The 23,040-nt window shown below is 34.0% G+C and overlaps 2 protein-coding genes across 7 annotated transcripts; both read left to right on the top strand.

Annotated features, from left to right (window-relative positions):
- Positions 1-289: 289 nt before the first annotated feature.
- On the top strand, positions 290-14,539 carry LOC114388022 (telomerase reverse transcriptase-like). Of its 6 annotated transcripts, none has more exons than XM_028348359.1 (13): positions 290-656; positions 1,814-1,870; positions 2,436-2,501; positions 2,612-2,765; positions 3,635-4,074; positions 4,231-4,363; positions 4,633-4,765; positions 6,741-6,882; positions 7,153-8,379; positions 11,642-12,186; positions 13,128-13,400; positions 13,585-13,867; positions 14,277-14,539. In XM_028348359.1, the coding sequence occupies exons 1-12, from the start codon at positions 345-347 to the stop codon at positions 13,856-13,858; spliced, it is 3,756 nt and encodes a 1,251-aa protein (XP_028204160.1). In that variant the 5' UTR covers positions 290-344; the 3' UTR covers positions 13,859-13,867; positions 14,277-14,539. The 6 variants fall into 6 exon arrangements, with proteins under 6 accessions (XP_028204160.1, XP_028204159.1, XP_028204157.1 ...); XM_028348358.1 differs by having other exon boundaries at positions 1,807-1,881; positions 4,237-4,363; XM_028348356.1 differs by having other exon boundaries at positions 1,807-1,881.
- A 1,990-nt stretch (positions 14,540-16,529) lies between these two features.
- Positions 16,530-21,657, top strand: LOC114388319 (ATP synthase subunit O, mitochondrial-like). Its single transcript, XM_028348737.1, has 6 exons — positions 16,530-16,780; positions 16,942-16,992; positions 17,442-17,685; positions 20,630-20,742; positions 20,874-20,960; positions 21,179-21,657. The coding sequence occupies exons 1-6, from the start codon at positions 16,667-16,669 to the stop codon at positions 21,305-21,307; spliced, it is 738 nt and encodes a 245-aa protein (XP_028204538.1). The 5' UTR covers positions 16,530-16,666; the 3' UTR covers positions 21,308-21,657.
- Positions 21,658-23,040: the final 1,383 nt, after the last annotated feature.

Below are 23,040 nucleotides of genomic sequence, written 5' to 3'. Positions count from 1 at the left end.
ATTAAAAAACTTAAAATAAAACTTTTATTAAAAAAGGAAATTTTTTATGGAAGATAATTTTTTTTATAATTTATATAATTAATATTTTTTGTTTTAATTTCTTAATTAATATTGTAAAGTGTGTATATATTTTTAAAGTATGTGTATATTAAATATTTTAAGTTATTATTATTACGTTTACCAAAACAAGTCGAATGTCTTGTCTATCTTTTCAACTTTAACATTTCACTGTCCACTCCGTCTCACTTAAAAGTAAATATATACTATCCTCACTCAAACGTAAATACGCCCTTTCAAATACTTTCCTTCTCTTTCTTTCACTTTTCCCTCTCTTTCCCGTCAAAATGACGCGAAAACGCAGGAAGCCTGCAGTTCCCGGCGTGCTGTGGCGCATGTTCCGCGGCCGAGCGCGAACCCTCTCCGACACAATCATTTCCTTGCTCCCTCCGCCACCGCCACCGCCTCCGCTAGTTTGCCACTGCCGCGGCTGCGGTTGCCTCGGCTGCACCGTCGACGCGGAGAAGTTTCTTCTCCGGCCCGACGATCCCTCTGACTACTGTAAACTGCTCTCGAAATGCTTCGTTGTCGTTTCGGGAAACGCGCCTTCGCCGCTCCCGTTCTTCTTCCCACCCTCCTCCCGCTTGTCCCAACATATGGTACTAAAAAGTGCTGTTTTTTTTTCTCCTACGCTCGCGTTTCGAAAGAAATGGCTTATGGAGAAGAAAACGACTTCGGGATTTCGATTATATGTATCTCTGCTGTAGATTTTTTTTTTGTTTGTTTTTTAACTCATGGAGTTTTTTCTTAAACAAGTGGATTTTTTTTTAATCTTTTACATTTATCGGTATATTACACGTACTAAAATACCAGTAAACTAATAAACGCTGGTTATATGCTATATGATGATAAAGATTTTTTTTTCGATTATTTGGTTTTATGAAATGCAAAGCCCTTTTTGTTTTTTTTTTGGTCCTTTGACATGAGTCCTTAGTAGCTTAAGCAGTGTTTTTGATTCTTTTTTTTTTTTAGAATTTAATTAGGATGCCCGTTTAATCTTCTTTTTTTCGATAAAGCATTTTTAATCTTTTACAAGTCATACCTAAAATGATTTTCTAATTGGTTAACAGGATACAGGTATCTTTGTGATGACATTGCATGAAAATTAAATTTTTTTTTGTATTCTTGCTTTTTTTTTTTTTACATTAAGTAATAATCTAATAATGTCATGAGTTCTTATGTTCCAATAAGCGCAAACCTTCATTTTAGTTCTCACTTTAAAAAAACAATTATTCACTTTAGTAGAAAAGGAAGTGAAGAAAGACCAACATGAATGGTGTTCCGCAAATCAGGAACTAAAGTGAAGTGGTAGTAAAGTTAGTGCTAAAATGGTTGATGCATACAATATCAGGGAGTTTAGTGAGGGTTTATGGCGAGACCATTGAGTACAATAATTCCAGGGATAAGGAAATATTACAGTTTCAGCAAGTGAACTGTGAAACTTAGGGGTTAAAAGTATATTCTAGAAGGTAGAAAGGGTGGCCATGATGGTTGAGGGAGAGAAATCTGTTATAGAGAGGGTGAAACAGAGGTTTCCTTGATTGTTTTCTGCTAATTTCCTTTTTGGTTTCTGATACTTGATATAACATTCCAACCTTTACTGAGATTAATACATTGTTTTTCACCTCATTCTGAATATTGTGGATTATTGTTATTACTGTTTGATTGCTGTTTCTATAAGTTTACTTGTTTGACTTTTGGGTTGAATCCTTGAGATAATGGTTTATGAATGCTGATTTTGACTTTCAGATTGTAGGGAGGACCATTGAACAAATGCTGCTTCGAGAGCAACATTCCAATGTGTTGTGTTCCGGTTATGATCAGGTGACAAATTTCTTCCTTTCTTGTTTAGTGCTGTACAATCTTTTAGGTTATTTGTGTCAATTTTTACTCTCCAGCATTGTTCTTTTTTGTTGTTTCTGTTGCTGCTTTTCCATTATGAGGGTATTCTTAATGTTGGTTTAGATATTTCAAGGAGATACAATGAAATAGTGATCATAAGGTACTACCTAAAATGATTTGCTATGTTAATTGGGTGCTTTTGATCCTGAAATCTTCAACTATGGTTATGCACTGCAATTTGAGCGGCTTTTGTGCTATTGCATGCCTCAAGACTGCATAGTTCTAGTATAAACTGGAAAATGGAGGATTCAATGTGATCCAAGTATGAAATAATGTTAGGGTTGTAATTTTTATGAAGACAAATATGATTTATTCCTTCCATTATTTTTAGAGGAAGGTTACTGGTTAGGCAGGCATCTATGTCTTTACCTCTCTGACACTGAACTATTATACACAAAAGCATGTATTTTATGAATTCTAGTGTGCATATATGTTTGAGTGTATGTCTTGTATTTGCTTATTTTGTTCATGTGCAGAGTAAATGTTCAAGCCCTATTGTGGAGCTTTTATCCTGTGCATCTTGGTGTCTTCTGTTAAGTAGGGTATGTTATGATATTAAGATTTTTAGGATAATATTTATTTAGATGAAGCTAGCTTTTAATTCTTTATTCTTTTTCTTGTTAAAACTAAGTAAAAACTTCCATCCATGCAGGTTGGAGATTATTTTATGTTTTACCTACTAAGGAATACATCTATATTCTTGCCAGCTCCCCGTGGAAAACACAACCAGGTGGCAGGTCCACCAATCAGCGATTTATGCTTTGAAATGCTCATGGGCTCATCAAAGTTTCACCATCAGAAATATGGTAATAAGAAATGTCTGTCTATCACACTATGTTCTCAGTAAAACATATTAAATATAACAGAATTTTTGTGAAGATGATTTTTTTTTTATCGCTATAAAATGTGTTTATCTTGCTTAAATCTGTTAGGAACCTCAATCAGGAAATGAGAAAAAGAAGCAATAACAATGATAATGGATGAGAATAGCAGTATGTATTATGATTATCATAAAAGGAAAATACAGAGGAATTGAGATTCCTTCTGCCCTGAGCTAAGCTCCTCCAGAGATCAACATTCTCTGTCCATAACTACCATCTAAATTGTCTACCCCTCTGATCCTACTAGCCCCTCTTATAACAGAATTCCACTCACCACCAATCCGCTCTCTCTGTTGCCTCATGAAATATCCTGTCCCCTTCTTATTACTTCTCAAATATACCCTCCTTATAGTGGGTTTGGATATTGGGCTTGAGTCCACTAAAGGGATTCTAACAAAACCCATCATGATTCATAAAACAAGAAATGATTTTTTTTATTCGTTTAGACTTCTAATCCTATGTTCAATTTGCTATAATTCCAGACTGTTTATTAATACTATAATCTTAAAGTTACTTGTCTAGTCATTAAAATTCTTGGAAGATTTGAATGTAAATTGCTACATCTGAGAATTTGATAACCATTGCCATATCTGCTGTATATCAGTGATTGGACAAAGTCATGAATTAATGAACTGTCTACTATTATTGAACCAACTTATTGTTATTGCTATCTTGTGTCTTCTTTCCTGAAAACTTATTTGTGTGATGAGTTTAGAGAAACTTGACATTGGGAATATCCTTTTGCATCTTGACTATTGGTGAGATGTTGCAATAGTGGGTTTTATTTGCAACAGGTGAACAAAAGAGAGAAAGAGCTGATGCTGATGACCTACCAGTAAAGAAACAAAAGTGCTATAGTTCTTACAGTACCACTTGTCCTGGGGGCTTTTCAATTAACCTTGACTTCACCAGTGAGTCTTCAATGCAAGTGATCAGGCATCATGGGACCAGGGATTATGATGCCAGTGTCTCTGAAGTTCCTAAGTCAACTAGAACTGGAACTGTTACAAGGAAGTTGGAGTCAGAAGGGGAACAAGGCTTGAATTGTATTACACCTAGGCTTGGAAAGCGTTCTAGGCCATTTAAATGGCAGCGGCGTAGTTACAAAAAGCAAAAGCAATCAAGCCCTGAAGAAAATAGTCTAAATACACATTGCAATGTACTTCCTACTAATACAGATTCCATGCATGCTGGTTCTCAGTCCAACACCACTGGCTTAAGCTATCATGCAAAGGTGATAAATTGTTTCTATGAACTACTGTAGAATGCCACTTTCTTTTGTCCTGAAATTTTGGTAGGCATTAGAATCATCTCTGTGTCAAACTTGGTTTTGTGATCTTTTAATATAATTGTTTATCTTTTATTCACATGCTGTTTATATGTTGTTTAGCTGCAGATGCCGTGGCAGTGTTCTTGCTGTTTAATCCTGCAATCTCTTCCAGCTGTTCCCAGGAGGACTGAAATCAAAAGGCAATCTATTTTCTATAACCAGGAGTATTCTCATGAGGTTTTTCCAAAGAAACGTATCCACCACTGAATTTTGAATCTGTATGTTGTACATGTCCCTTCTTGAAATGGGATTTTTTGGTTCACTGATACTGTATATGGAATTGCCCCTATGTTTACAAGCTCGAAACATGAATTGTTTTATGAATTTTTTCATAGTCACTTGTCCTTCAAGTTCCTGAGTGACATTATTTTGCCCTAGTGTTATAATGTCATAAGAGCCTATTGCGTTTCTTTGTCTTCTAAATTAAAGATATTTTACTTTTCCTTCACAAATTATCTTCAGATATTTTATATTCCTTAAAGCCAAATTTGGCTTATTCAAAGCGTCTCATAGACAATATTTTTGGCTTCTCAAATGCCCAGCCAATATCTTGTTTGCACAGCAATGGCACATGTCTCATTGACTCTGGATGCCTGTAAGTTTATGCAGGCCCTTTTAGTTACAACACATTCTTTAATGTGAATGTTATCACACTCTTAAAATTTAATCAGTAATCATTGATAAGTTCCCCAGTTCATGTCCTGTACTGTGTGCTCGTAATATATTTGAAGTTTATTTTATTCTACTATCCAATTATCTTTTTGCTTTGGAGCTTGAATTTCATGATGCTGTAGGCCTGATTTAAAACCATTCCTACAATTGTTTTAGAAGATGCTTTGATTTCAAGTTTCGACTTTTTGCTTGATAAGTTTCTACAGAAGTGGTCAATGTAAGTGTTGTAGCGTGTAATTATGTATAAAATGTTTCCTTATTAGTTGTAATTTGGATTAGACTTCCCTAGTTTCCCTCTTACTGTCATGTACAGATTTGCAGCTCAAAATCTCTATGTTAGCATTTTTTTTCCAAATATTTCACCTGCCTATTGTTGGAAAGCTGCCTTAAAAGGTCACCTCTAACAGGCCTTGCAGCTATCGGATCTTGGTTGATAGTTTCTCGGAAAGGGCTACCTGTGAGAAGGGGTTGACTAAAAAAGTTGAGTGAAGCAGCATAGTGTACAGCCGTTGGGACTTCGGTTCTTAGGAGGTTCATGTCCCACATCAATTAGAGATAAAGCCTTAGTTGTGCATATAAAGCTTGGGCAATCCTCACCTTAAAAGCTATTTTTGTTGGGTTGAGTTTGGCCTTAAGCCCAAATTCTAATACCTATATATTTCTTGTGCTTACTGCTGTAAACAATCAGAAAAAATTATAATTTTTCAGTTATCTTGTCAACTTGGTATCGTAGCTCGCAGTCTGGGAGTCTTTATCCCTGCATCTTGAAAAACCCTAAGCTTGCCTTCAATCACAGCCACTGCCGCCTTCATTGTAGCTGATTTCTGAACTCCAGGTGTACTCAGGTATAGTGCCTGTGGCCTGCAAATATTGTTAACTGCTGTTCACCGGCGTTGACTGATTGCAACCACTGTGTTTTGGATTGGCAACCCCACCAGCAGATTATCTACGTTTTATCTTAATACAAACAATAATTCAACATTTCAACTATATAATAAAGCAAAGTAGCAACTAGCAAGTCTCTGCGAGACTTCTAGGAAAGTAGCAACTAGCAAATGATGAGATACTTGGGAGAACCACACCGCAAAAGCTAGCTGTTGTAGTTCTAGAGCCAAAGGCCTAATAAACCCCACACTAGAATCCATACTTCCAATGTGGGACTCCAGGTCCCATATCTTTCAACTGGATCCTAACGCTAAACATCTTCCCCTGTATCACCTAAGCTTCATTTCATCTATTAACTTTGTTAGAATCCCAACATTAGTACAAGATGCATTAAAGGATGACATTTGGGTCTAATCCATGAAGGAGGAAATGAAAGATCTGAATAAAAATAGGATGTGGGGGATTTTTGACAGACCGACAAATAAGATTAGTGTGCTGCAAATGAATTTATATGTCAAATAGGGGTGTCAAATGGGTCAACCCAATTCAACCTAACTCAAGCTGGTAAAAAATGGGTTTGGGAGATTTACAACAATGATGATATCTCTGGGGCATAAAGTGAATAGTGATCATATCTTCATCATACATTTACAAGGAGGTAAACTAAAATTTCTATTTGTATATGTTGATGCTATCATTATTATGGGGGATGAGCCAATTGAGAAACAACTACTCCAGGAAAAATTGGTTAGAGTTTGAAATGAATACCCTTGGGAAACTCAGATTTTTCCTTGGAATTGTGGTGTCCTAGCATGGTATTTTATCTCTGAAAGGAAATACACACTTGATCTTCTTAAGGAGATGGGAAACCAACTTCGATGTAAACCTAGAATGGTTCCCATCAGGAAGAATCATAAGATGAGCCTTTTATATGAGTTAGAATTCAAAGTCAATTGTGAAAGCTCTAATTTCTTTTAAGTTGTACTTATTTTAGTTTTAATATGTTTTTGCAGGTATCACTCCCTTGTTAAGTGGTTTAAGCATCTCATTCGTAGGACACGGTATTGCCAGCATACAAAGCTCTTGAATAAGCATTGTGTTCCATCATTGGATTTGGATAAAAATACCATTGGAAGATCTAGTTCACGACTTAAGGTTTTTTTATTTTTGCCTCTTTAGGATACTAAAATTCTGCTATATTGGTTGGTTCAAGAAGTTTCCACAATGTTGACGAGGTTATAGAAAACTATCTCTAGAATTCTCAGTTGATGTGCATGGGTACATTTTTGGTTCAAGTTGATAGTTGATACATACAATGTCTAAAGTGCTTTCTAGTTTCTAGCTTTTTCCTAATAATTATAATGCTATTATTTTTCCATATTCAAATAAATATTTGGTACCTAACCAATTAAATTTTTACTGCAGGACAATGTATCAACGACAAATGTGCACAAGAAATATGAGGAGTTTGGTATTAAATACTGTGCAGATACCATGGACACAACAGATTCACAATCGGAGACTTTTAAGTCATACTGCTCAAAAAGTCAAGTTGTATCTTTCATATGGGCTGTTTCTAGGAGTATACTTCCTTCTGAATTATTAGGTACTCCTCCTACTTGGAGAATAATGAGGAGAAATATTTCCAAGTTCATACACTTACGGAGATTTGAGAAATTCCCTCTAAAGCTATGTATGCACAAACTTAAAATATCATCTTTTCCTTTCCTATCAAATAATTTTTTTTTAAATAGTCAAAGTGCTTCTGTTCTAAAGTATATAGAAGGGAAAAATAAATTCTTTCATCAAGAATTCAAGAATTGGAATGATGCAGTCCATGGTGTCAAACGCAAGCTTCTGGAGAAGTGGATATTCTGGTATTTCTCTTTTCTGGTTGTACCTTTGGTGGAAGCAAACTTCTATGTTACTGAAAGTGAACAAGGGAAACAAGATATTTACTATTATCGAAAATCAGTTTGGGAAAAGTTGGCTGCTAGCACTGTTTCTTGCTTCAAAGACTGGAGATACAGTTACCTGGATGATGTGGCTGTACATAATATTCTTAAAGGTAGACCATTTGGATTTTCAAAGCTTAGACTTCAACCAAAAGAAAATGGAGTAAGGATGGTGGCAAATCTGGAAGGTTCTTCAAGAATACCACTGCTACATAGTATGGGAGTTCGAAATTGCAAAACAAAGGGGAAGGTAAAAAAACATCCCAAGTTTAAACATTATCTGTCTGTCAATTCTGTTCTCTGTGATGCCCATACTATTCTAAAAGGAATTCAGTTCAAGGAGCCCAACAAGTTAGGTTCTTCAGTGTTTGACTACAATGATGTTTACAAAAAATTGTGCCCATTTTTGGTCGGCCAGAAGAAGCGATCAGCATCTATGCCTAGTCTATTCATTGTTAAGTGTGATGTGTTGAAAGCATTTGATTCTATTAATCAGGACAAGCTTCTCGACATAATGAAAGATTTTCTACTGAAAGATGTGTATTTTCTTAAGCAGTATGATCAAGTTGTTTGCACAAAGAAGTCTCTGCAGGTTCAAAAGCAATTTACAATGCAGGATGAAACAAGTAACAATAGCCATACACAGTCCACTTCATTTGCTTCCTTTCATTCCTGGCATGGTGTCTTTGTTAACCAGGCATGTATAATTTTTCATAGGAGAGTCATCAGGGTGTGTATACAGTATACTTGCACATTCTGTCATTTTCTAGTTGTTTCATTTGGGGTCATAACAAGTTTACACATTCAAGCGTAAATGCCTTGTACCATCAATATGATCTTTCTCTTCCTATAAATGATTCATTTACACCATCCACTGGGAATCAGACATGTATATTAATTGAATTTTGTCTTTTCCTCCCATATTGTTTGTTCACCCATATTTTAGTTGACAAAGGCACTATAGTTACACGTATTTTAAACTGAGATTTTGTTTTAATATAATTATGTTCATATTTATACTAGATTCCTTGGTCCAGTCAGTGGCTGAGACACAACAGGCAACATGAACTAGACATTCTTGTATATTCAGTTAACATGATTCAATTTGTACTATTTAGTGATACATTAGGAAATTGTATGTTCAATTCATTTTGTTAATGATGCTTAGTGGTCAATTATGTTTTATCTAGACCTTGTGTGCAATGTGTTAGGTCTTCCATTTTGCCTAGAAAACAGTATCAATCAATATTGACTCCATGCTGATCATCTCTATCAACTCGCTAATGACTTCAATTCCTAACTTGTCCTGTTTCTGTAAGTTCACATGTGAGAGTTTATGTTTGGGTCATGATGTATATGGTTTATGTGGGTGGTTTGTTGTTACAACAGTTAATAGATAGTTTCAGGTCAATATACCCTGCAGATTTAGATTGTAAAGGTGTGTGTTTGGGGGGAGGGGGGGGATGGGGAATTTGGATAGAATACAATCAGCCTTCTCTCTTCTCTCTCCTTTCACTATTCTTTATTCTTAGTTACTGTTTCTACTCTTTGTTTCTATATTGTCACACACAACACCCCCATTTCTAGTTAATTACAATATTGTTTCCCTTTTTGGTACATTGGGGTCTTCCCTTTGAAAATTTAGGGTTTAGAAAAGGAAAAGGAGAGAATGGAAGTTGGTATTCTGACGTTAATAATGCAATTTTACACAAAGATGATAACCTGATACACCTATTTCTGTTGCTAATAAGGACAGTCCTAGTAGTAGTACTTGTTCTTATCAATAGCATGCTCTAGTGAGATCAAATTGTGGTTTTGAAAAGCTGCTGCTGCTATAGCTGCAATAACAGGTGATATCACAGCATCTTGCAGGGTGCCATCGTAACTAGGTAACCCCTAAATTCCCTAATTTAGCTATATGATAGTATCACCTTAAGCTTTTTTGGGGGTTAATTTCACAATGCTCCCCTTTCATTGAATCAGAGGTTTCGAATAAAATCCTAATTTTCCGACCCTTGAACACAGTCTCTCATGTAAACCCACTCTTCTCAGGTGACAGTTTCTGTCCAGTGGTGACATTTGTCAGCAGTGATGATTTCTGGCCATCCCTTACCTCTAAGGTGCTGTGGTCCTATACTTCACTTCTGTTATTTGTAGTTTGTATCCATCCCTGACCTCTGGCCATTTTTTGTTCATCCCTTCTCTTTCTCTAACTACTTTCTTTTCCCTTTCTTTTGATCTTGTTTTTTTTGGTCATTTATTCTCTAACTGGTATCAGAGCCATGACATCCTCCATGAACAAAATCATCTTCCGCTGCCATGAGAGTGTTTTTCTTCAATCTCTTCCAGTTTTTATTTTCTTCTTAATCCAATTCTTTTTCCCACTAATTCAGTTTCTTCCACTGCCACGAGAGTGTTTTTCTTTGCTTTTGATTCCATTATTCTTTTAGCAGCTTCTCCCCTTCTCTCAGATTTTCAAAGCTCCTTATTTTGTTTCATTGATTTGGAGTTTTGATCCCAGATCCATCGTGTTTGATTGCTTCTCAGATTCTGTTTTTTAGAGATAAAGCGAGAGAATTGGTGGTAGTGGCAAGAATCGATTGCACTCTGTCACATGGGCATGTTATGGTGCTTGCTTGAGTGTTGATTTTTCATGGTTAAGCTTTTGCCTATTGAATTTGGAAAGTGGAACTTTGGTCAAATGATTGGTATGCCCGTCCGAGAAGCATCGGCCTCGTCCTTGTCCCAGTTGCACTGGCCCCATCTTTGTCCCAGTTGCACTGGCCTCTTCTGTCTTTTTCCCAAATGCGCTGGCATTGTCCCAATCATTAACTCAATTACAGTTTTTGCGATTTGATCTGGTCAAGAACAGTCTTTTTCAGCAACTGATTACTAGTCCAATCCATTGTTGTCATGGAAATCAGTTTATCCCAACTGTTTTCCGCAACCGTCTAATCAGTTTGAATGATAATGTATTGTAACAAGCTAAAAGCATAGTAAGCTTTAGCTTGAGGGGGAGTGTTGGAAGCTGTGACTTGTCAGCTCTTCCTCTGCTTGTTTCAAGTCCAATTGTATCGATATCTGAGTCTCTAATGTCCTTGCATTGCTGTCATGGGTTTCAGTGTGATCCCCCGCAGCATCTGAGTTAGAAGAATAATCATCAGTTTTTGGTGTCGTACTCTGCAAACTGGAGTCCTATACCTTGGACATGTTTTCAGTTTCTGTTGATTCAGTTATGTTCCAAGCTTGGAGCATTTTATTTGTATTCTCCAGCTTGGGTGGGGGGGTGTCAAGATATGATACGATATGATTTTGCTATAATATGGTTAAGATTAAGATATGATTCTGTTTATGATATGGTAGAGATTAAGAGACATAATAGCTAATTTCTAGGAAAGTAGGAAACTATTATCTTATCTAGTAGGATTATATCTCTAAGATTTAGATTAGATTTTGATTAATATTTTCCTTTTTTACTAGCTTATCTTTTTTTATCTATATATACGCACAATCTTTGATTCAATGAATAAGAAGAGAAATACACAGATTGTCAGTTATGTCCTTTAATGTCAACATTAATAATGAATATATCTTTGCTTTTGGATGATTTTTTTAATATATTTGAGCATACATGTATGTTCAGTATATAAATATAAATTAACTTGTATCTAAAATTTCATAACAGTGGCCATCTCACTATTCGGTATCCCATTATAGCTGTTTTGGGGTTAGCTGTTCCATGCTGCTATTCGACATTGTTAAGTATGCTAATACTTCTAGTGTAGGTCCATGCATAACACCAATAAGACTAAATGGTTTGGTATTGCCTTATTATAGGAACCGTTGCTTTTTATTTATTTATTTTTTAAAGCGATCACAGGATGCTTAAAATAAAGTGAGTGTTTCCACAAAAGAAGATTCCTATACTATACTTAATTCAAACTTGTATATTATCCCAGGAACGATGGAAGTCCGTGAAAAAGAAAGCTCTGTATGCAGATCTTGTGCAGCATGTGAAGCGCAATGTGTTGCAGTTTGATGGAAAATTTTACTTGCAAGGTGTTGGTATTCCCCAGGGAGGGGTTTTGTCTTCTTTGCTCTGCTCCATGTATTATGGACATTTGGAGAGACATGTAATATTTCCATTTCTTGAAAAGACTCTTGAAAGTGGCAGTTGCATAGAGAATAATTTTGGGCAAACCAATTGTGATGATAAAGTCTCATCTTCCTGTTACTTGCTAATGCGATTTATTGATGATTTCCTTTTTATATCAACATCAAAGAAGCAGGCAGCTAGCTTTTTCTCCAGGCTAGAAAGAGGATTTCGTGGTTACAACTGCTACATGAATAACAAAAAGTTTGGTGCAAACTTTGATGTAGAACATACATCAGACTCTCCATTGAACAGGGTTTATGTGGGGGAAGATGGTGCTACTTCATTTCTTCAATGGAGTGGTCTTCTTATCAATTGTTCCACTATGGAAATTCAGGCTGACTACACCAAGTTAATCTTCATTTAAAGCTTTTTGATTCATCTTATTGTCATAATTCATTTTTGATAAATACAAGTTTGCTTCTGTGTTTATTGATCATTGATGTTTGAGTGTAGCAAATAATTATAAATGTTTTTTTTTTTTTTTGTAATTGGTGTTTAGTTGAACAGTTTAGAGGTTAAGGTGGTTAGTGGTTTGAGTTACTTGGTACTGTGAATGAAAGATTAGTCTCGCTGAAAGGTTGTGAGCATACCATGCTTAATCAAGGAAAAAAAAACAGAGAACAGTTCAATGTTAAATTATAGTGGTAATACTCCAGTGCATGCTTTAAAACAAAAGAAACATAAAGGTTGACTCAAAACAGCTCTCCATTCCATCTGTTGTTTTTTACAGAGTTAGTAAAATAACTTTGTAAGCATCATATGCTTGTTTGTCTTAGTTTGGCTCTGGTTAGGAAAAGATTTTTACACTAGTTAAACTTATATATTAGGTTTTAATCATGTAGTTTCATATTATGGCTTTTCAGATGTAATGTAAGGGTATTTAGTGAGTTATTTTAGTTAGAATTTCACAGGCAATGACTTGTGCATGACTGAATTGTAATTGATATTCTGTTATCTGGAGTAGGATCAGGGGTTACTTAGATTACTTTGGGATAGGTATAATATGAGAAGTTTACAGATTATCCCATATCCTGCAACTATGGTTTGGTAGTTGAGATGTTCATTTTTTATTTTAAGATAAATTTGTTAGACAAATTTCTACTGAAATGTGTTCAGGGGTAGGATGTTTTCGATTGTTTACCTGTTATCATATTTGGAACTTGAAATTATTTAATGTAATCATCTGATTGATGTGTGTGTCTGAAAGCTATTTAGTGCTGCGTATTATTTATATTGTGAAACTTTTCTTGGTTCTTTTCTTGGAATAAGTAGTTCCATATGCCCAACAGGTACTTGGGTAGCCATTTAAGCTCGACACTTACTGTTTGCTGGCAAGGTAAACCAGGCATTAATCTCAAGGAGAAGCTGCGTCTCTTTCTAAGACCTAAATGCCACCCTATATTCTGTGATTCAAATATAAATTCAGCAGCTGTTGTGAGATTAAATATTTATCAAGTATGTTTGTTGTGTGCAATGAAATTCCATTGTTATATTCGGGATCTATCTATCATGTGCAAACTCCACAAAAGATTTTGTTCAAATATTATACAAAGGTCCTTGAGGTATGATATGATCTTATCGTTGAACTGATATTAAGACACCCTTTTCTCATTGTTGATTTGATTGGCTTTTCTCATAAAACTAATAAATTCTCAATCAAATGATTATGTATATCTTTCTGAATACTTTAAATCTAGGAATTATAACCGTTAGTCAATTAAGTTTTCTTTCATGATCAACTACCAGGTACATGTACCAGATGATAAAGAAACAAATGCACTCCATAAGTCTTAATTCAGATATTCAGCCGATTCTTGTATTGGAGAAGGAAGAAGTAGAATGGCTTGGATTTCATGCTTTCGTACAAGTACTGAAGAGAAAGCAATCACAACATAAGGAGTTGCTGTCAATTTTGAGGTCAAGGTTGTCATCACATAGAATATCTGAGAGTGTCTCACCCGAACTGAAATATGCAATTAATACCAAGAATTCTTCTTTGCTATGGAACATCAAGTATTAGCTCTTAAAGGTCAGTGTCGATGACTTAGTAGTTCGTTGTGTTATTTCATTGGATGTTCTTCTACCTATGGGGTGGTCAAAAACCTGGATGGATTGGTGAACCCAATGATCCTGAATTTATCCAAACCAAAATAATCTGGGTTAGTTTGGATGTTCAGGTTAAATCAGGTCTACAAGTGTAATCAACCATTATTAGGTCATACAGTCGAAGCAGTTGAACTCAACCTGACTTGAACTATTTTTTCTTTCTTTCTAATTTTTTGGAATGCATTGTTCTACACTTGACGCCAATATTTAATATAAACTTAATCAGTAATTTTGTAAAAAAAAATTATTGCAAAATCAAGTAGCATTGGCTGAAAAAGCTTGTAATATTTTCATTCCATGTGACTTATTTTTTTTCGTGTCCTTCCATGTAGGTGAGAGACATCCTACCGATGACATGATGAGTTGCATTGCAATGCCCATTTTTTTTTTTGATTCAACAGTTATGTGATGCTGAGTGGAAAAAATTGTTATTATACTTGGCACAAGATGTTTTGTTTCTTTTTGTCCCCTGACTTTGAATCAGGGAGAATTGCCCATGTTATGTCAACTAACAAAACACAATGTGATTCTGCTTAGCTGGTTTTAGACAATATATCGATTTTTGCATGCAAGCAACCTCCTAGGTGTTCAAGTACCTAAAGGATCTCTTGTCTGTGTTGGAGATAAAATGAGGTTTAAAAACCAACCTTCATTTAAAGCATTACTAAGTCAAGCAGAATAAGAAATTGAAATGTCATTTTTTTGCTATAACATAGGTTTAGGTAAATTTGAATCTACAATGATGATTTTTTATATCGCTTATGTATATAATCAATGTATATGAGTTATTTTTTCACATCGGTTAAATATATAATTAATGTAAAAAAAGTAATATACGTAAGTTGGATGTCTGAACACTACTCAATAAAAAAAGGACACATTTTTTGAGAAAGAGAAACATGTTGAAAATTTTGTGAAGATAAATTTTGAACATTTCTATATTTATGAAAATGAAAAATATATTTTAGAACCTTTGTTTTCTTATTTAAAGGTAAAGATGAACTCAAGCATTTGTGGTAAAATTATAACATTGTAAAATAATGACAACTTTTAATTGGTTTTTTTGCCACCAATAAATGTCAAAATTTATATGTTGAAAGCAAAATCTCTTGAAATAAACCTAGTATATGTTATAAACTTGTTATATCTTTTGTGTACATCCAATCCAAAATTGAGTCGATAAAAGAAGGGTATTTAAGTATACTTATTTTATAGTTACTCTTACAATTACTATTTTTATATAAAAAATATTATTTTTTTAGGCTTGTGAATTTTATCTAATAAATTATTGGTTTAATTGTTTAGTCCATATAAGTTTGTGTTTTTTTGTTTTAGTCCCTATAAAATTTTTATTTATTTTTCATTTTCGTAAAATTAAAATGTGTCATTTTTTACGTAAAACAAAATTGATTTTATCCAAATTTACGATTATGATTTTTTGCATTAATTATATATAAAACCGATATAAGTGATGTTTTTTCAATATTGAGTTGCCCAAAAAATATACTAATTTTTTTTATTCGTGCTAAAAATTTTACACAGACAAAAATTATATTTGAGGACCTAAAACATATTTAAATTTTATTAATTATTAAGGCAATGTTGCATCAACAATGTTTTTTCATGTATAAAATGCAACTATTTGTATATCATTAGATATTAGATATACCCTTTAATTTTTTCAAAAAAAGTATATCTTTGAATTTGTGTTGTTACCTTTTTTTCTCAAAAAAGATATATATATATATATATAGTTGTAATGTGCACAATACATTTTCTCTACCTTCTTAGCTGTAAGACAAACATAAACATGAAATACTCTCAACTTCAAAAGGTGGAGACTAATGTGCATAAGAGGACTTGTGCTGAGAAGTTCTTTGATATTATTTGCAATAGGACAATTTCCTTCACAATTTCCTTGTTTTTTCAATTTCTCTAAGTATTCCTCTCTCATGCAAAAGAAGAACAAGAAAAACACTTTTCATTCCCTTGTAACATTCAAAAGTAACTTTTTAACAAAGTTTTTGCCTTATCATTTGCCAGTTAAATATTTAATGATGCTTACTAGGGTTAACATCAAATGCACAAGTTTGCATAAAAAAAACAGGAATAACAAGGATAAAATGCAATATTGTGAAACAAGTAATGATGTGTAGGAAAGTAAATAGGTCATCATTTATCAGTTAGACATTTAAATGGATATGAGAAATTAATAAATCAGTACAAGTGTTATTTTCTCTATTCATTGTCATCTCTACCCAGATATATTCATCCACACGTTTGATCTTTTTTATATTTTTAATTTATCATAAATCTCTAAATAGAAAATAATAATTTAAATCTTTTATGTGTAAAATATTGATGACATGATTGAATAATTATATATGAATAATTAAAATAATTATAAAATAAATATTTTTTTTCATAAAACATATTATTAGAGGAATGAGAAATTTTAATTGTAACTAAACTTTAAATTAAAGATTTGTATATATCAAATAACAGGTCTGCATTATTAAATTAATGAATTGAGCTAGTTTAGCTACTACATAAAAAGAAAAGAAAAGAACTAGGGTAAAAAGAAATAGAACGAGCCACGTGTTCAAATTTACTGCTGCGTCACCTGGGGCTTCAATAGCCCTATTCAGATTCAGTTCCTCTTTGCTTCTCTCTCCAAACAAAACAACAGAACCAAACTCGCCAAAACTAGGGTTTTGCATTGATGGCACTGTGCAACCGCGTCAGATCGGGAATCTCTCTCTTCACCAAATCCACGTTCCTCACTTCCCAGCGATCCACTCTCCAACGATCCCTCGTTGCCCCTTTCATTTCCCTCGTAAGAACCAAAAATCCCAACCCAATCTGAATCTCTTTATCTTTTCCCTCTGATTTCGCTTCCGTGTCCTCAATCCGTGTTAAATTTTGAAATCTATGATTTTTTTAACTGTTCTCCATTTTAATTTTTGGAATAACTCGTTCCCAATTCATCTTGTGCAGGCCTCCAGAAATTACGCCAACGTGCCGGGGCAAAAGGAAACCAAAGTTAAGGTAATATACAATACATTGGTCTTGAATTGGGATTTCTTGCATGTGATTCATAGAAGAAAATTAAATGTATGGAAAACAGTGCATTCAATTCAATAAAATTATAAAACTGCAAGGTCTAAATTCGGTATGTTTTTAGTTAAATAGTTTGTTAAGTGGAGTGGTTATGTTTAGCGGAAGGGGTTAGTCGCCCCACACCACAACGAACTAAGATTCAAATCCTTGCTAGGAGAGGTGTTCATATTTAATGTTTGACAGTGCTTTGAATAATATTACCTCGGAAGGAGGATACCTGTGGCCTGTGGGGAACCAAAAGAATATTATTTTTTCATTATATAGTGTATTTCAGTTATGGCTAATTGAATGTTTGTAAAAAGTTTTTCTCCCCATTTTTGATTGTTGTTATAGATGGTTTGATCTGGTTTTTCTTTGTCTTTTTCGTTGCTTTTTAGGTCCCTCTGGCTTTGTTTGGAGGTTCAGGAAACTATGCCTCTGCTTTGTATATTGCATCTGTGAAAGCCAATGCAGTGGAAAAGGTTGAGACTGAGCTTCTGCAATTTGTTGAGGCAGTAAAGAATAGTCCCATATTTTCACAGTTTATAAGGGACTTGTCTGTGGCTAAGGATGTTAGAGTTAAAGTTATCCAGGATATTTGTGGGGAAGCCAAGTTTTCGGATGTTACAAAGAACTTCCTTGGTATGATAAGCTTCGTATTTTAGTATGATTGTTACAAGTTATACTCACATTTACATTGCTAAAATAAATTGAGGGACTTATATCTTTTTGTGGTTTTAATGGTGTGAGTGAGATAAATTATTTGTACATATGCTGTCAATGATGTTGGCATCTACTTCCACCTTTTGGATGTGGAGATTTATTATAAATTGTAAACCTATATCCACAATTCGACATTAGGTTAATTTTACCTTGACCAAATATTTTTGTTCTCTAGTGTATTGGTTGGAGTGCCCAAATTTTCAAAAATGTATCGCTGACCCTATTATAATGGATTGAGAAATAGTTTTTTTGTCATGCTGAGATTGGATAGCTTTCTTGCATTTAGAACCTCTCTGGCACTTTGTTTTCTATTAATTTATTTAGTTATTTTGAAAGATCCCCCTTCGTAGTTGCATTTTTGTTTCCTCTCTTAGTCTTAGTGGACTTTCTTCCATTGTTGCTCTGGAAAAAGAATTTCCTTCAAACAAGAGAAAGGAAAATTTGTTTGCACTGATGACCCCTTGAAAATTTCATAGAACTTTTCAATTATATTTCTTTTAAGAATTCCTAGTTGTTTAGCATTTAATGGCTCCTATGATCAATACTAGTGTAACATAGGTATATCACTTCAATGTTTGACCTATTTTGGGGTTAATCCCTAGATACAGATATTACATAATCCTTAATATAATAAAACAACTGTGTAATCTGATCTTTTATCCACTAGTTGGCATGGCACATGTGAATTTCCTTCTGACTTTAGAACATTAATCCTGAAAGCAGCAAAACTTTTTTTCCCTAATAACATCTTCACATGCATATAATTTCCCTTCAATCCTTTTTAGCTATTCTACTTGAATTTTCTCTCTTCTATATATCTGTATTTTAACATGTTATGCGAATGTGAGCTAATTATTGGAGGCAATTCTGCTCTTTGTACTATTATTACATTTGTAATTATTCTCGTGTTACTGTGGCACCTACCTCAGCTTATTGTTTAGCACTCTCATCTTTCAGTGAATTTTATTTTTTTGGTCTCCTACTTTGCTTTGTTTGTGTGTGAATTATAAAGCATCGAAAAATCTGTTATAGTTTTTCATATACTAATATTTAATTAATATCTATAATCTATAATACCATAATCTGTAATATCTATAATAATATATGAAGGGAATACCTCTCTTTGGTCTCCAACTATTCTCAAAACTAACCAGTACTTTTTTACACTCCCTGCTAATTTCTATTTAACCTCTATTCTCTCCCTCTTTCATTTTATTTTCATTTTATAAAAAATATAGTGCCTCTTTCACCTAGTAAAAATAACAATATTTATTATAAATTTTAATATGTAATAAATTAATAGTAGAGTGTTTATTATACATTGTAATATTAGAATAGCAGCCATCCTGCTAACCGATATACCACTAGCATTTTTGGGGGTGGCTGCTCCACGCCGTTAATGATTCACTACTATGCACATAAGTCACATTTCCCACTTGCCAACTTGTGGTGACCATCTCCCAATCTAATGCTGATCTCTGTTGTATCTTGTACAGGAAAATTTAAAGCCTGAACAACCTTTATATACAACCTGTGTATCTTCTCTTCCAGCTTAATAACCTTAGTGCTAGAAATTGCTTCTTTAGTAAAATAAAGCAATTCCATAGAGTGTGGTCTGTATATCCTGGTGTCTCCCCATTGTCAGCCTGTAGTGATACAATATCAACTTTTTCATCAAATTAATTAATCCTCAGCTATCAAAGAGAGTCTAAGTTGCTTATTGAGGGGCATTTCGATGCAGTGGGTGATACTGTTGGCCAAACCGTTGACAACGAAACATAATCCATTCTTTCTTCTGTCAAACAGCTCGTGTGCAGGTGCATGTTGAGTTCCTTACATTTGCACTTTGCACTTTAACAGATTAAGTCACGTGCTCCTTTCTTAATTCACTCTTGAATTTCTCCTAGTGTAGACAACATTAGATCACTTCCCTAATCTACAAATTGGGACCTATTAGTGTCACCTGAATTCAATGCTCTTATTCTACTTAGCTGTTTGTGTGAATTATAAATTGTTTGGCCATCTAGAATAATACCATTAAAAAATGCCTGAGAGTGCTACATAGTACATTAAAAAGAAAAGGTCTGAAGTATGGAATTTTTTTTTCCCTCATTAAGTATGACAGTCAGTATTGTCAAACTCACGTCAACTTGTTTGACGATCCATATTTTTCTTCCCGTGAGTGTCAAGCTGGATAACAGACATAGGTGGAGTGGTCTGGATCATTTCTCCAATGTTCTAGATCATTGGAGTGGTGTGCAAAACATGTGCCACAAGTATGAATTGGGTGGGTTTTGCAACCTGGTTTGCAAAAATTGCCCAATTTCTGCATATGTTTGCCTAAATTGCTGCCAACCCTTTTCTAAGTCATAATCATCTGTCTGCTTCTGGGTGCTGGTTGCCCCTCTTTTCCCTTGTGCCCAGCCCTTCCTAACCTTTGCTCTCCCTCACTTACCTAACCGACGGCACATTCTTCCTTCTGTTTGCTGTGGCTGTGTGCCTGCGTCTCTTTCTTCTCTGGTTGTGTTGCTGTGTTCTATGTTATTAGGTAATTGCTGTGTGCCCTGTTGCTAGGTTGTTGTCTTATACTCTTATTAGGTTTCTTGTGCTTGTGTTCAAAATTTTGACAACCTTGATGATGACATCATTTAATATAATAATAGTGTTAGTCTTTAAGGTAACATGTCATGGTATTTAGATGTTTAAAACTCTTGTTGTCTTGGAAGACTGCAAGTTAGTTTGCTGCCACTTTTGTAGCGCTTCAAATGATTTCATTTATCTAAAACTAATTAGATGCTAGCTACATTATTTTTCTAATACTATGGTTCATCGATTAATTTTTTTTGTTTTTGTCCTTGTGAAGTTATTGTTGCTGAGAATGGAAGGCTTAAAAACATAGACACCATTGCAAAGAGGTTTGCACAGTTGTCAATGGCATATAAGGGAGAAGTGCAAGCGACTGTGACCACTGTTGTTGTAAGTAGTGTTAACAAATTCAAGTTGTAGCTTGCTAAATGATTAGTGGGATGTGATATGAAGTTTATCTCATTGAACAACAGTGTGATGTGATTTAGTTACTCCATTACCTAACTATAATTTTTTAACAGCCTCTTCCCCCTGAAGAGGAAAAGGCATTGAAGGAGACTCTTCAGGAAATAATAGGTTCTGGAGCGAAGGTTCATCTTGAACAGAAGGTACTAGTGTGATATATTTCCCCCTCTGATTTTTTTTATCAGCCAATGTTTGTTAGATTTTTTGTTAGAATGTTAATGGTGGGGATTCGAACCCACTAACCTCTTCCCCCCTCCTCCCTTGAACCCCATTCCTACCACCAAGTCATCTATTTTTGCCCCGTCTGTCTTCTGAGTTCAAGTTGTTAATTTGGGATTATTTTTTTCGTTTGGTTTTTCAGATTGATCCAAGCATACTTGGTGGGCTTGTGCTTGAATTTAGCCAGAAGGTCTTTGACATGTCAATTAAGACCAGGGCACAACAGATGGAGAGGATCCTCCGAGAGCCCGTGTCCATTGCCAACATCTAGAAGACTATAATCTCTCCTGACAATCTGTGTTATCATGGTTTAAAGAAAGAAGTATTACATTCTTGTTCATTATAAATTGTGTGGATGTAGATTTTTATGGGATGGAATGCCATCATTTTGCAAATAAAAGCTACCTCTTTCCAACTTCTTGTTATGCTTCATTGCCATTTCAGTGTATCTGAATGTGTTTTGATTTGGCATTTTGAGATTTTAATTAGTGGGTGCATCTGTCGTAATCTGGATACCTAATAATGATGCTTCGTACTACAAAGTAAAGGAAGATGAAGTTGTATGTAGCCGTTGGATGGGTACTATAATTTAATTAATGATGAATATATCTTTACTCTTAATTTATACATTATTTTAGAGGAGTTAAATTCATAGATATTCCAAAGCATGGAGCATATAGCTGATAGCATGTGATATGTTTGAAGTGTTGTTTCCGCATTCCTTCTCTCAATGAGGGTCCATGTATTCAGAGGATTGCCTGAGAATCTATACCAACATATAAAGGGGATATAACTGTTTCTGATCTTCACATTTTTTTATACCTTTTTATCCTTAATACCATTATAGTAACTACAAGGAAATGAGAGTTTTTATAACCGTTCCTTTTCCCAACCAATTAACTCAAGTAATGGCGTATAACAGTGGGCAACAATAGTCACATTATTTCCAACAAAAAACGTATCGTGGCCCATAACCGTTGCAACAAAATCAATTACACTATTAAACTTAAACTGATTTCGTTCTTTTATTTTAATTTATACTAGTATATAAAAGGGATATAATTTTGTGTAACCGCATATTTTTTATTTTTGAATATATACTTTTTTCAAATTAATAACAATACTCAAATTGAATATCTTTCTATTTTATAATTTATTTTATTACTTCAAGTTTCTATCTATAGCATTTTTCTTTTCATCTATTTTTTCTTTAACTTCCTTTCATGTATAGTTCTTTTGGGTATAAATTTGGTTTACATGATGTTTATATTTTTTTTATTACATTTGGAAGGATGAAATTGAACATGACACACAACATAGGAAAGATATGGCTATAATTCCCTCATGGTTAGGTTATTGTCTTGCATCGAACACATTCAAAGTCTTCTTGATCTTCTTCTTTTTTCTTTTTTAGAAAAAAAAACCGTTATTGATTAATTGTTTTCAAGTTTTTCAGTGTCACATTTGTAGTCAAATTCTCCTAGTAGATTGATCAATAATTTTCTATATATGCAAGTAATAATGTCAATCATTTTATATCAAATGATTTTTTCTTTATCATATTCACATGCTATAAGTTTTTTTAATTTTTTTTATCTTTGTACCTTTAGGGAAAAGAAATCATGGGAATATATAACTTTCTAATATTCCATGATAGTGAAAAGATGTATGGTGGTGTGTTGGCAAAAAACTCTTTGATCTAAAGAGATAAATTAGAAGATATGTAAAATATCTTATATTTTATAGACTTTTTAAGTGTCTTCTTCTCCTTCTTTATTTTTATTTACTTACTTTGTTGTTTCTTCTTAAGTGTTTTTACAAGTAAAAGAAGAAAAAATCTAATGATTTTTTCCTTTCACATGCTATAAGTTTTTTTTTTCAATTACTTTTGTATTATCTTTATACCTTTAGGGAAGAAAAGTGATGGGGGTATATAATTTTCTAATATTCCAGGAGGTAATAAGATGTATGGTACTGTTTTGGCAAAGACTCTTTGATCTTAAG

Source organism: Glycine soja, chromosome 15 (assembly GCF_004193775.1).
Source record: "Glycine soja cultivar W05 chromosome 15, ASM419377v2, whole genome shotgun sequence".
Lineage (NCBI taxonomy): Eukaryota > Viridiplantae > Streptophyta > Magnoliopsida > Fabales > Fabaceae > Glycine > Glycine soja.
The sequence above is the reverse complement of the archived record's forward strand: the minus strand, read 5'-3'. Positions and strand labels throughout refer to the sequence as shown.

Excerpts from the sequence above, each read along its gene's own strand:
- LOC114388022 (XM_028348356.1), top strand. The coding sequence starts at position 345 with ATGACGCGAAAACGCAGGAAGCCTGCAGTTCCCGGCGTGCTGTGGCGC. Across the intron at positions 2,502-2,611 it reads GGTGTCTTCTGTTAAGTAGG|GTTGGAGATTATTTTATGTT; the intron begins GTATGTTATGAT and ends CCATCCATGCAG. Across the intron at positions 13,401-13,584 it reads ATTATACAAAGGTCCTTGAG|GTACATGTACCAGATGATAA; the intron begins GTATGATATGAT and ends ATCAACTACCAG.
- LOC114388319 (XM_028348737.1), top strand. The coding sequence starts at position 16,667 with ATGGCACTGTGCAACCGCGTCAGATCGGGAATCTCTCTCTTCACCAAA. Across the intron at positions 16,781-16,941 it reads TTGCCCCTTTCATTTCCCTC|GCCTCCAGAAATTACGCCAA; the intron begins GTAAGAACCAAA and ends CATCTTGTGCAG. Across the intron at positions 20,743-20,873 it reads CGACTGTGACCACTGTTGTT|CCTCTTCCCCCTGAAGAGGA; the intron begins GTAAGTAGTGTT and ends ATTTTTTAACAG.